The sequence below is a fragment of the Cherax quadricarinatus genome, chromosome 26 (genome assembly GCF_038502225.1).
Source record: "Cherax quadricarinatus isolate ZL_2023a chromosome 26, ASM3850222v1, whole genome shotgun sequence".
In the NCBI taxonomy this organism is placed as follows: domain Eukaryota; kingdom Metazoa; phylum Arthropoda; class Malacostraca; order Decapoda; family Parastacidae; genus Cherax; species Cherax quadricarinatus.
Window position 1 is genome coordinate 35426244 of NC_091317.1, and position 12738 is coordinate 35438981.

The 12738-nt window shown below is 43.8% G+C and overlaps 1 protein-coding gene across 9 annotated transcripts in view; it reads right to left on the reverse strand.

Moving 5' to 3' along the window:
- The window catches only part of Synd (protein kinase C and casein kinase substrate in neurons protein Synd), a 798660-nt gene that overhangs the window by 193437 nt on the left and 592485 nt on the right, over nucleotides 1–12738 (reverse strand). For all 9 annotated transcript variants that reach the window (XM_070088932.1, XM_070088933.1, XM_070088931.1 and 6 more), the window contains one exon: nucleotides 601–742. In XM_070088932.1, coding sequence (XP_069945033.1) covers nucleotides 601–657 — 57 coding nt within the window. In that variant the 5' untranslated portion in view covers nucleotides 658–742. The remainder of the gene's footprint in view (nucleotides 1–600; nucleotides 743–12738) is intronic.

The window sequence follows — 12738 nt, forward strand, 5'->3', positions numbered from 1 at the left end:
GTTATTGGTTTATAAGACCACCATAACTTTCACTGTACTGAGCCATAGTCGCCACCCTTCCTTCCTTCCTTCCTTCCTTCCTTCCCCCCCCCTCCCTCCCTCCCTCCCTCCCTCTCCCTCCCTCCCTCCCTCTCCCTCCCTCCCTCTCCCTCCCTCCCTCTCCCTCCCTCCCTCTCTCTCCCTCTCTCTCTCTCCCTCCCTCTCCCTCTCCTCTCTCTCTCTCTCCCTCCCTCTCTCTCCCTCTCCCTCCCTCTCTCTCTCCCTCTCTCTCTCCCTCTCTCTCTCCCTCTCTCTCCCTCTCTCCCTCTCCTCTCTCCTCTCTCCTCTCCTCTCTCTCCCTCTCTCTCTCGCTCTCTCTCTCCCTCTCTCTCTCTCTCTCTCTCTCTCTCTCCCTCCCTCCCTCCCTCCCTCCCTCTCTCTCTTTCTCTCTCTCTCCACATGCTGACACGCCGCTCACTGTAAGTTCCTTTAAGCACTATGGCAGAAATATATAAAGTAAATCCTGGATTTAACGGAAACACTGGATAAAATCTCTTGCGCCAATTGATAAAAAAACCATGGACAAAGTTCGTTAGTAATACAACAAAAAAGGTTACTCACCTCCCAGAAGGAGTCTGTGGAGGTATATATGGCATTTTCATCACTGTGATGTGACATAGTGTCCAGAATGATCTGCCACTGTTCTCTCTCCTAGCTGCTGCTACTGCTGCTGCTGCCCAGCCACTTGGCTCCTAGCACACTTCTGAAAATAATGCATCACAAATTATAATCATATTTAGATGATCATATAAACAATGAGTGAAAGGTAGGTCTATACAGAGAGTACATAAGTATATACTATATATATATATATATATATATATATATATATATATATATATATATATATATATATATATATATATATATATATATATATATATATATATATATATAAAACAAGTCGGCCGTCTCCCACCGAGGCAGGGTGACCCAAAAAGAAAGAAAATCCCCAAAAAAAGAAAATATTTTCATCATCATTCAACACTTTCACCTCCCTCACACATAATCACTGTTTTTGCAGAGGTGCTCAGACTACAACAGTTTAGAAGTATATACGTATAAAGATACACAACATATCCCTCCGAAGTGCCAATATCCCAAACCCCTCCTTTAAAGTGCAGGCATTGTACTTCCCATTTCCAGGACTCACGTCCGGTTATATAAAATAACCGGTTTCCCTGAATCCCTTCACTAAATATTACCCTGATCACACTCCAACAGCTCGTCAGGTCCCAAATACCATTCGTCTCCATTCACTCCTATCTAACACGCTCACGCACGCTTGCTGGAAGTCCAAGCCCCTTACCCACAAAACCTCCTTTACCCCCTCCCTCCAACCTTCTCGAGGACCCCTACCCCGCCTTCCTTTCCCTACAGATTTATACGCTCTCCATGTCATTCTACTATGATCCATTCTCTCTAAATGACCAAACCACCTCAGTAGTAACAGCCTGGTTGATCAGGCTCTGATCCACCATGAGGCCTGGTCACAAACCGGGCCGCGGAGGCGTTGACCCCCGGAACTCTCTCCAGGTAAACACTTCCTAATTTCCACACTCCGAATTTTCTGCATAATATTTACACCACACATTGCCCTTAGACAGGACATCTCCACTGCCTCCAACCGTCTCCTCGCTGCTGCATTTACCACCCAAGCTTCACACCCATATAAGAGTGTTGGTACTACTAAACTTTCATACATTCCCTTCTTTGCCTCCATAGATAACGTTTTTTGACTCCACATATACCTCAACGCACCACTAGCCTTTTTTCTTTCATCAATTCTATGGTTAACCTCATCCTTCAAACATCCATCCGCCGACACGTCAACTCCCAAATATCTGAAAACATTCACTTCTTCCATACTCCTCCTCCCCAATTTGATATCCAATTTTCCTTTATCTAAATCATTTGATACCCTCATCACCTTACTATTTTCTATGTTCACTTTCAACTTTCTACCTTTACACACATTCCCAAACTCATCCACTAACCTTCTTAGTTTTTCTTTAGAATATCCCATATATATATATATATATATATATATATATATATATATATATATATATATATATATATATATATATATATATATATATATACATATATACATGTATATATATATGCATATATACATGTATATATATATGCATATATACATGTATATACATATATGTATATATATATAATATACATGTGTATATATATATATATATATATATATATATATATATATGTATATATATATATGTGTATATATATATATATATATATATATATATATATATATATATATATATATATATATATATATATGTGTGTGTGTGTGTGTCGTGCCGAATATGTAAAACTTGCTATCTTGGCTTAAATAGCAACGCTCATCTTGCCATATAGGACAAGCAAAAATTTGTGTATGCAATAACCTCGCCAAAATCATTCTGAACCTAAAAAAAAAAATAAATTTCACTGTGTTTGTTTAGTATTAAATTATTGTAAACAAATCTAAAATATATATAGTTGGGTTAGGCTAAAATAAATTGTTCTTGCTATAATAAGGTTAGGTAAGTTTTCTAAGATTCTTTTGGTGCAAAATTAAAAATTTTTACATTAACATTAATGAAAAAAATATATATCTTTAAACGTATAAGAGAAAATTTTAGAAAGGACTTAATTTTAAACGAGTTCTTGCTAATTGACCAGTTTTACATATTCGGCACGACATTTATTTATATATATATATATATATATATATATATATATATATATATATATATATATATATATATATATATATATATATATATATAGCTCTACAGTTTCCATCACATCAACTGATGTTATGAAGCTGAACCCACACTAAGACTGAAGGATTGATCAACTCAAACTTGATACATCAAGGCTGAGAGACTGATCACCTCATATCTACACTTCCCCTACTACTGTTGTCTCCAGGGCTGTGGAGTCGGCACATAAAACCTTCGACTCCGACTCCTTTATTTATGGCACTTCCGATTCAAACCCCTTTAATTACATTTTACCGATTCCAGCTCCAGTAACTCAAGAACTGCTTCCGACTCAGACTACAGTCCTGGTAGTCTCGCCTGTTTCTAGACAGAATAAGCCTGCTATGCAATGAAGATAAACTGCTACGGGACTTACACAGATGACAACAAGGAAATGAGTGAAATATTGAAATCCCAGTATGACTCTGTGTTTAGTGAACCACTAATCGGTCTGAGGATCGACGACCCAAATGATTTCTTCATGAATGAGCCTCAAAACTCCATAAATGTATGCCAGATTTCCGACATTACCCTAACTCCGACAGATTTCGAAAAAGCCATTGACAACATGCCTGTGCACTCAGCCCCGGGCCCAGACTCGTGGAACTCTGTTTTCATTAAGAACTGCAAGAAACCCCTCTCGCGTGCCCTAAGTACACTATGGAGGAGGAGCTTGGACATGGGTGAAATTCCACAGTCACTTAAAACAACGGATATAGCCCCACTCCATAAAGGTGGCAGCAAAGCATTAGCTAAGAACTATAGACCAATAGCTCTGACGTCCATCATAAAAATCTTTGAAAGAGTGCTAAGAAGCAGGATTGCAAATCACCTGGATTCCCAAAATCTGCACAATCCAGGGCAACATGGGTTCAGGGCAGGTCGCTCCTGCCTCTCACAACTACTGGATCACTATGATATGGCCTTGGATGCACTGGAAGAAAATCAGAATGCAGATGTAATATACACAGACTTTGCAAAAGCATTTGACAAATGCGATCATGGCGTAATAGCCCATAAAATACGTACTAAAGGAATAACTGGGAAAGTGGGGAGATGGATCTTCAACTTCCTAACAAATCGAACACAAAGAGTAGTGGTCAACAGAGTTAAATCGGAGGCTGCCATAGTGAAGAGCTCTGTTCCACAAGGCACAGTACTCGCCCCCATCTTATTCCTCATCCTCATATCAGACATAGATAGAGATATACATCACAGCACCGTATCATCCTTTGCGGATGATACTAGGATCTGCATGAGGCTGTTATCTGCTGAGGACGCGGTCAACCTCCAAGAAGATATAAACAAAGTTTTCCAGTGGGCAACGGTAAACAATATGATGTTCAATGAGGACAAATTCCAACTACTCCGTTATGAAAAACTGGAGGAGATAATAACTAGAACAGAGTATACTACAGACTCTGGCCATACAATAGAGCGGAAAAATAATGTAAGGGACCTGGGAGTAGTAATGTCTGAGGATCTCACTTTCTAGGATCACAACAGTGCCACGACCGCACGTGCAAAGAAAATGATAGGATGGATAATGAGAACGTTCAAAACAAGAGATGCCAAGCCAATGATAATCCTTTTCAAATCACTTGTTCTATCTAGGCTGAAATACTGCTGTACATCAACATCTCCATTCAAAGCAGGTGAAATTGCAGATCTGGAGAGTGTACAGAGATCCTTTACTGCACGTATAAGTTCCGTCAAGCACCTTAACTACTGGGAACGCTTGGAAGCACTTGACTTGTACTCGTTGGAACGCAGGAGGGAGATATATATCATAATCTACACTTGGAAAATCCTGGAAGTAATGGTCCCAAATCTGCACACAGAAATCACTCCCTACGAAAGTAAAAGACTGGGCAGGCGATGCAAAATGCCCCTAATAAAAAGTAGGGGCGCCATTGGTACACTAAGGGAAAACACCATAAGTATCCGGGGCCCAAAACTGTTCAACAGCCTCCCATCAAGCATTAGGGGAATTGCCAATAAACCCCTGGCTGCCTTCAAGAGAGAGCTGGACAGATACCTAAAGTCAGTGCCGGATCAGCCGGGCTGTGGCTCGTACGTTGGACTGCGTGCGGCCAGCAGTAACAGCCTGGTTGATCAGGCCCTGATCCATCGGGAGGCCCGGTCATGGACTGGGCCGCGGGGGCGTTGATCCCCGGAATAACCTCCAGGTAACCAGGTATGTGTCTTACCATAAATGGGGGAGGGGAGAGGAGGAGGTATTAAGAGCATATTTATTTTATAAGAAGCTTGTCTTATGGCCTACCTGAAGGATACCTTAAGGGGTGTTTATAGAGGTCAACGCCCCCGCAGACCGGTCCCAGACCAGGCCTCCTGGTAGATCAAGGTTTGATGAACCAGGCTGTTACTGCTGGCCTCATGTGTTACAACGTACTAACTACAGCCCGACTGCTCAGGTACTGACTCAAGGAACTTATTAGCTTCCTCTTAAAGACAGCAAGGGGTCTGTTTGTGGTCCCCTTTATAAATGATTGAAGGCTGTTGAATAGCTCTGGACCTCCTACACTTAGTGTTCTTTCTCGGTGTATTCAATGACACGGGTGTTTTAATTAATTAACCGTCTGTTGAGTTTTTTTTATGCTTGGGGAAGTGATATCTGTTTGTAGATTTTATAACCAATCGTTCTAGAATTTCCCGGGCGTAAATTATGATGCATATTTCTCGCCTGCGTTCCAGGAAGGGCTTCAAACTTAAAATGAATTGCCTTCAAGGGAATTGTTAATGTACAACAATATTGCAGCCTTGAGAACAGTGATTTAAGGGAGACCATCACTGGTTTGCCATCTCTTGTTATGAAGGTTTCATTGTCCATCCTATTATTTTCTTCGCAGTTGTGACAATAACACTTATGATCCTTGAAAGTGAAATACTTTAATGATACCATTATCACGGTATTTTTACTGATGTTGGCAAGTCAGGCATATATGTGATATAAGTTACCTGTAATCACTTTCTAGAGTTTTCTTATTCCCGAAGTCTGGACCTGAGCCAAGCTTGTCTGGTGTTTGCCTGATCAATCAGGCTACTGATGTTGGCAAACCGCTGGTCCACATATCCATAACAGCCCCTCATACCCCTGTAGGGAGACTCATTGATGCGAGGGGGCAGGGAGGCTCTCGAGCCAAGGCATTGGAATTGTCCTCCACCTCCATGGATTAAATTTAACTGCCTTCCATTCGCTAAATAAGCATAATAACTCAAAGTTACACAGTCCATACGGTGAAGATAAGTAGCAATGAAAGACTGTCAATAAACAGAAGAATGGACGGATTTGAAACATAGTCCTTGCATGCAGTAGACCTTTCACCTGAAAAATATTTATGAGGGTCAACACCACCATGGTCCAGTTCCAGACCAGGCCTCCTGGTGGACCAAAGCTTGATCAGGTGGTGGTTGTTGTTGGACGCGCAGTCCACCGTATAAACCACACCCTGCCTGGCCAGGAGCTGATCTGAGCAACTTGTGAGGCTCCTTCTTAGAGACACAGGTTTGTTATTAATTCCACTTATGAACGAAGGGAGACGAAGGGGAAGGGGGTGTTAAGTCGAGGACCTCTGATGCTCATCGGGTTATCTCTTAGTGTACTCGTCGCATCCCTCCTTTTATTGGAGGTATTTTGCACAGTCTATCAAATCTTGTTTTCATATAGAGTGATTTCAGTGTTCAGGTTTGGGACTAGTCCCTCCAGGATTTTCCAGGTGTAAATTATGATGTACTTTTCTCGCCTACGCTGAAAGGAGTAAAGATGAAGAGATTTCAATTATTCTAGGAGTTTAGATGTTTAATTTAGCGTATACAGGCAGCTAAAGTTCTTGAACATTTCTAGCTCAGCAATCTCACCTGCCTTGAAGGGATCCGTTAATATATAGAAGTATTCTAGCCTGGACAGAACAACATAGAGAATTATCTCAGTATCTCTCGTCTTCAAGGTTCTAGTTATCCAGGCCATCATTTTTTCAGTAACAATAGCAACACTGTTGTGACGAATAAGTCATCCTCTAGCATCACTCCCAAGTCTCGGACAAGGAACTTTCTATTGTCCTGTACTATATTTCAATCTGCATTTCTCCCATATTGGAACAACCGAAACTTATCCTCATTGATTATACACTGCTGTCTGAGGCCGACTGCAAGACTTGATTTACGTTTATCCTCTTGAAGATTCACTGTCTTCGATGGACGCCACGAAGAGATTCCGGTGTCATCTTCAAAGAAACTTACGGTGTTATGATTTATGCTCTTGTCGATGTCGGATGTAAGAATGAAAACAAGTGCAGCAGTACTGTGCTTTAAGAAGCAGTTTTTCATTGTGGCAGCATCTCAGTTCATTCTGTTCACTACTACTACTCTGGAGTCTCTCTGTAAAGAAGTTAAATATCCATCTACCCACTTTTCCAGTTATTTCTCTAGCATGCATTTTATGTGCTATCACGCCACAGTCGCACCTGTCGAAGGCTTTTGAAAAATTAGTGTACAATACATAAGCATTTAACTTGTTTTAAGTTTATCCAAGACTATATCATAATGGTCTAGGAACTGTGAAAGGCAGCAGCGACGTGCTCTAAACCCATGCGACCCTGGGGTGTGCAAAGTTGCAATTCCGTGTGAATGGCACTCTTACCTTTTAGGACCTATTCCAAATTTTTTTATATGCGAAATTAGAGCAATTGGTCTATAGTTTTTCATGTTTGCTTTATTACCACCTTTGTGAGGCGGGGCATTATCAGTGATCTTTGTGGGATGACACCTGTGTCCGGGCTCTATAACCACAGAATACTAAAAGCCCATGGTAATAAGTGGTTTCTTGCAATTACTGATGAATATGGAGTTTGAAGAGTCTGGTCCTAGGGCAGAATACATGGGCATGCTGTCCAGGGCTTTTTCCAAATAAATTGTAGAGGGGGTACATCAGAAATTACTCAGATGCCGTCAGTGTTTTGAGTCTCGTTCGTTTAAAATTCATTAAGGAACGAAAGGAACATGTGAAGGATCAGGGTGTAATAATGTCAGCTGGCCTTTCTTTTCAAGAACACAATAAATCGAGTATCACGATGACTAGAAAATTAAGAAATGGATAATGAGGATTTTCTAGACCAGGGAAATATATGTACATGAAATATATAAAGTATGTCCAGGGACAGATCACAGTCAGCAGGATTCGATCCCACTACAGGAAGACTAGCAAGGTTCCCAAAGTGACGCTCTACAACACTCGGCACCATGGCTTGTAAACTAGGCTGTCCAGCTTTTGAGGGATTTGTGGCCGAGTGGTGCAGAGCATCACTTTGAGAACCTTACCAGTCTCCCTGTAGTCGGATATAAGAGAGTTATACATATGTTGTGCCAAACAGGTAAAACTTGCGATTTTGACTTAAACAGCAACGCTCTTCTTGCCGAAAATTTATGTATGCAAAATTTATGTATGCAATAATTTCACAAAAATCATTCTGACGCTAACGAAAAAATAAATTTGTTTTTTATTAAATTACTGTAAACTTATCTAAAATATATTTTGTTGGATTATGCTAAATAAAATTGCACTTGTTATAATAAAGTTACCTGGAGTTTACCTGGAGAGAGTTCCGGGGGTCAACGCCCCCGCGGCCCGGTCTGTGACCAGGCCTCCTTAGGTAAGTTTCCTAAGGTACTTTTGGTACAAAAGTATTTTGCTAGTCATTATCATGTTCCCTGGTCCTCTTCATGTGAAAGGGACCAAACGAAGGCCACAGCGCGAGTTTACTTTCCCCCGTGTCTGCGGTCCTACTAATTACGAAGAACAACCGAGGACAAGCTCGGATTTACCGAGAACAAGCTTGGATTTACCGAGAAGTCGTTAGATTTACCGAGAACATCCGAGATGAACCAAGAACAAGTCAGATTTACTGAGGACAACCAAGAACAATCTTGGATTTACCGAGAACAAGCTTTGATTTACCGAGAACAACCGGGAACAAGCTTGGATTTACCGAGAACAACCGGGAACAAGCTTGGATTTACCGAGAACAACCGGGAACAAGCTTGGATTTACCGAAAACAAGTCACACTGTACAAAGCCTAAAGTCAGGTTTGGAGCATTCTATATGTGGGTTATTCGTGTATTGTTCCAGCCACGGTACTGTGCCTTTGTCATTCCGTGGTTCTGGGTAGAATGATCCTGCAGAAAAACGTGCCCTTCTTATAGATGATCTTGTTGGTTACTTAATTACCCCACTGATTAGGCAAACGCCTCAGATCTATCTGGGTGAAAGGTACTCGTCTTCCACTTATACACTTCGATCATGTCTCCCCTCATTCTTCGTCTTACAAGTTGCTTACGCTTGTGATAAATGGTTTAAAACCAACAAGTTGATGATTGAGACACTTGTGCAACATATGGGAATCTTTAAAGAAACGTTTCGCCACACAGTGGCTTCATCAATCCAATACAAAGCAGAAAGGTGTAAGGAGAGGAGTTTGAGGCAATCAGTCCCTCAGCCTGGAGTCGATGTGTTCAGTCCATCAGTCTTATAGAATGTACAGCATAGGACCGTAGCAGTGGCTTATATACTGTAGTCAGGTGAGGTGAAGCAGGAGGAGGCGGGGTCATAGTGGTACCATCCACTAGTCGAAGTAGGTCTTCGTCCAAAGGTTGGACAAGTGTTGATGAATTCTTTGTATCAAAATCCCATGATGCCGCAGTCTCTAACAGATGCGTTATCACATCTGTCAGACACCTTTCTGCTTTGTATTGAACTCATGAAGCCATTGTGTGGCGAAACGTTTCTTCAATAAAGATTCCCATATGTTGCATGTCTCAACCTTGCTTACACTTCTTGATATAAATCCCAGTAATCTGTTTGCCTTATTACGTACGCCTTGGCACTACTGTCTTGGTTTAAGGTTGCTGCTTACCATAACCATAAGTGCTAGGGTTATGGACATTCCCGGCTTCAGAACTTTGCATTTATCCACATTGTTCTGGTTGTAGTTGTTGGATGTACAGATAAGTAATGACTGCAGAAAACCTTGGGAAGTTTCAAATTTAGGTTGGATAAATACCTTATCACCCTACACTGAAGATGGTCCAAGGAAAGTAAGAATTACAATTTTGAAGTTGCAATCCAGGGAGCATCATGGCGTCTGTCAACATGCAGATATCCAGTGAGATATTTGTAAAAAACGACACAAGTTGTTCTCGGCAAGTCTGACTTGTTCTTGTTTCTTCTCGGTTGTTCTCGGTAAATCTAACCTGTTCTCGGTAAATCTAACCTGTTCTCGGTAAATCCAAGCTTGTTCCCGGCTGTTCTCGGTAAATCCGAGCTTGTTCCCGGCTGTTCTCGGTAAATCCGAGCTTGTTCCCGGCTGTTCTCGGTAAATCCGAGCTTGTTCCCGGTATATCCGAGCTTGTTCTCGGTTGTCCTCGGTTCATCTCGGTTCTCGGTAATTAGAAGGACCCAGTGCCTGCGAAGTGATATTACTTTCAGTCTACTGACCACTTCTTATCTTTCTAGACAATATCTTATCATGCGTAATTATATTATTTTCCGTAGTGATAATCAGCTGCTGTGTTGTGCTTTTTAAGGTTAAGTTACTGATATGGTTTACTCTCAACTCTTATATTATTATAACTACGTTCTTCAATATTCCTGTTTCAGTTTATTGTATGAATGTGTAACGCCGTAGGTTCCATGTTGTGACTTACTACAAGGTTGATGCGAGTGTGGAGACCCGGCCGTGACCTGGACCATGAGGCCTGGCGTCACAGCCAGGTCCACACACAAGGATCATGAGGCCTGGCGTCACAGCCAGGTCCACACACACGGACCATGAGTCCTGGCGTCACAGCCAGGTCCACACACAAGGACCATGAGGCCTGGCGTCACAGCCAGGTCCACACACACAGACCATGAGGCCTGGCGTCACAGCCAGGTCCACACACACGGACCATGAGGCCTGGCGTCACAGCCAGGTCCACACACACGGACCATGAGGCCTGGCGTCACAGCCAGGTCCACACACACGGACCATGAGGCCTGGCGTCACAGCCAGGTCCACACACACGGACCATGAGGCATGGCATCACAGCTAGGTCAACACACACGGACCATGAGGCCTGGCGTCACAGCCAGGTCCACACACACGGACCATGAGGCCTGGCGTCACAGCCAGGTCCACACGGACCATAAGGCATGGCATCACAGCCAGGTCAACACACACACAGACCATGAAGCCTGGCGTCACAGCCAGGTCCACACACACAGACCATGAGGCCTGCGTCACAGCCAGGTCCACACACAAGGACCATGAGGCCTGGCGTCACAGCCAGGTCCACACACACGGACCATGAGGCCTGGCGTCACAGCCAGGCCCACACACACAGACCATGAGGCCTGGCATCACAGCCAGGTCCACAAACACGGACCATGAGGCCTGGCGTCACAGCCAGGTCCACAAACACGGACCATGAGGCCTGGCGTCACAGCCAGGCCCACACGGACCATAAGGCATGGCATCACAGCCAGGTCAACACACACACAGACCATGAAGCCTGGCGTCACAGCCAGGTCCACACACACAGACCATGAGGCCTGCGTCACAGCCAGGTCCACACACAAGGACCATGAGGCCTGGTGTCACAGCCAGGTCTACACACGCAGACCATGAGGCCTGCGTCACAGCCAGGTCCACACACACGGACCATGAGGCCTGGTGTCACAGCCAGGTCTACACACGCAGACCATGAGGCCTGCGTCACAGCCAGGTCCACACACATGGACCATGAGGCCTGGCGTCACAGCCAGGTCCACAAACACGGACCATGAGGCCTGGCGTCACAGCCAGGTCCACACACACGGACCATGAGGCCTGGCGTCACAGCCAGGTCCACACACACGGACCATGAGGCCTGGCGTCACAGCCAGGTCCACAAACACGGACCATGAGGCCTGGTGTTACAGCCAGGTGACAACCAGCATGGTTTCAGGGATGGAAAATCCTGTGTCACAAACCTACTAGAGTTTTATGACAAGGTGACAGAAGAAAGACAAGAGAGAGAGGGGTGGATCGACTGCATTTTTTTGGACTGCAAGAAGGCCTTCGACACAGTTCCTCACAAGAGGTTACTGCAAAAGCTAGAGGATCAGGCACACATACCAGGAAAGGCACTGCAATGGATCAGAGAATACCTGACAGGGAGGCAACAACGAGTCATGGTACGTGACGAGGTGTCAGAGTGGGCGCCTGTGACAAGCGGGGTTCCACAGGGGTCAGTCCTAGGACCTGTGCTGTTCTTGGTATATGTGAATGACATAACGGAAGGGATAGACTCAGAAGTGTCCTTGTTTGCGGACGATGTGAAGTTAATGAGAAGAATCAAATCGGATGAGGATCAGGCAGGACTACAAAGAGACCTGGACAGGCTACAAGCCTGGTCCAGCAACTGGCTCCTTGAGTTTAACCCTGCCAAATGCAAAGTCATGAAGATTGGGGAAGGGCAAAGAAGACCGCAGACACAATATAGTTTAGATGGCCAAAGTCTGCAAACCTCACTCAAAGAAAAAGATCTGGAGGTGAGTATAACACCGAGCATATCTCCCGAGGCGCACATCAATCAGATAACTGCTGCAGCATACGGGCGCCTGGCAAACCTACGGATAGCGTTCCGATACCTCAGTAAGGATTCGTTCAAGACTCTGTATACCATTTACGTCAGGCCCATACTGGAGTATGCAGCACCAGTTTGGAATCCACACCTAGTCAAGCACGTCAAGAAATTAGAGAAAGTGCAAAGGTTTGCAACAAGACTAGTCCCAGAGCTACGGGGATTGTCCTACGAAGAAAGGTTGAGGGAAATCGGCCTGACGACACTGGAGGCCAGGAGGGTCAGGGGAGACAT